Raw genomic sequence first — 750 nt, 5'->3', positions numbered from 1 at the left:
ATCCCAGCCCCTCTGGAGCCTCCTGTGGGACCTGCTGGGGGTGACCCTGCCCTGGGGGCTGGGAGGGGGGGTCTGCAGAGCTCCCTGCCAGCCTCAACCCCTCTCTGACTCTCCAGGGAGACCCTAAAGTTCCTCCCCAGGAGGAGGAACGTGTTGCCTGGGAGGGTGGCAGAGCTCTGGGCCAGGAGGCTCCTTCTCTGGGGACACCCCAGCACCTCTGGAGGCTCCTGTGGGACCTGCTGGGGGTGACCCTGCTCTGGGGGCTCAGTGGGATGATCAGAGGTCCTTTCCCACCTGCCCCCCCAGTGACTCTTCCCTCCTGCCCCCTCCCAGGGTGACCCAGTGCAAGTACAAGCGGATCGGGTGCCCCTGGCAGGGCCCCTTCCACGAGCTGTCTGTGCACGAGGCCGAGTGCACCCACCCCACCAAGACAGGGAACGAGCTGATGGAGATTCTGGACGAGATGGACCAAACCAGGAAAAAGGAAATGCAGCTTTACAACAGCATCTTCAGCCTCCTCAGCTTCGAGAAGATCGGCTACACAGGTACTGGCCCCAGCCCTGCTGCCAGGCTGGGTTGCTGCTGCTCCAGGGTCCTCTCTGTGCCACCAGAACCTGGTTTCATCCCATGGGGCTCTTCCCCTGCTTCCCAAACCTGGGTTTGTCCCCTGTGGCTCTTCTCGTGTCACTAGAACTTGATGTTTGTCTGGCCTAGCTCTTCCTGTGTCTCCAGAACCTGGTTTCATCCCAC

The 750-nt window shown here is 62.0% G+C and overlaps 1 protein-coding gene across 1 annotated transcript in view; it reads left to right on the top strand.

Moving 5' to 3' along the window:
- The window catches only part of LOC104390216 (rho GTPase-activating protein 39-like), a gene marked incomplete at its 5' end in the record, with an annotated part of 60,259 nt that overhangs the window by 22,645 nt on the left and 36,864 nt on the right, over positions 1 to 750 (top strand). Inside the window, 1 exon segment of the mRNA XM_009999320.1 lies at positions 334 to 545. Coding sequence (XP_009997622.1) covers positions 334 to 545 — 212 coding nt within the window.

The sequence above is a fragment of the Chaetura pelagica genome, unplaced genomic scaffold (assembly GCF_000747805.2).
Source record: "Chaetura pelagica isolate M959 unplaced genomic scaffold, ChaPel_1.0 scaffold446, whole genome shotgun sequence".
In the NCBI taxonomy this organism is placed as follows: Eukaryota; Metazoa; Chordata; class Aves; order Apodiformes; family Apodidae; genus Chaetura; species Chaetura pelagica.
Note: the sequence above shows the minus strand (reverse complement) of the source record. Positions and strands in the feature narration are given on the sequence as shown.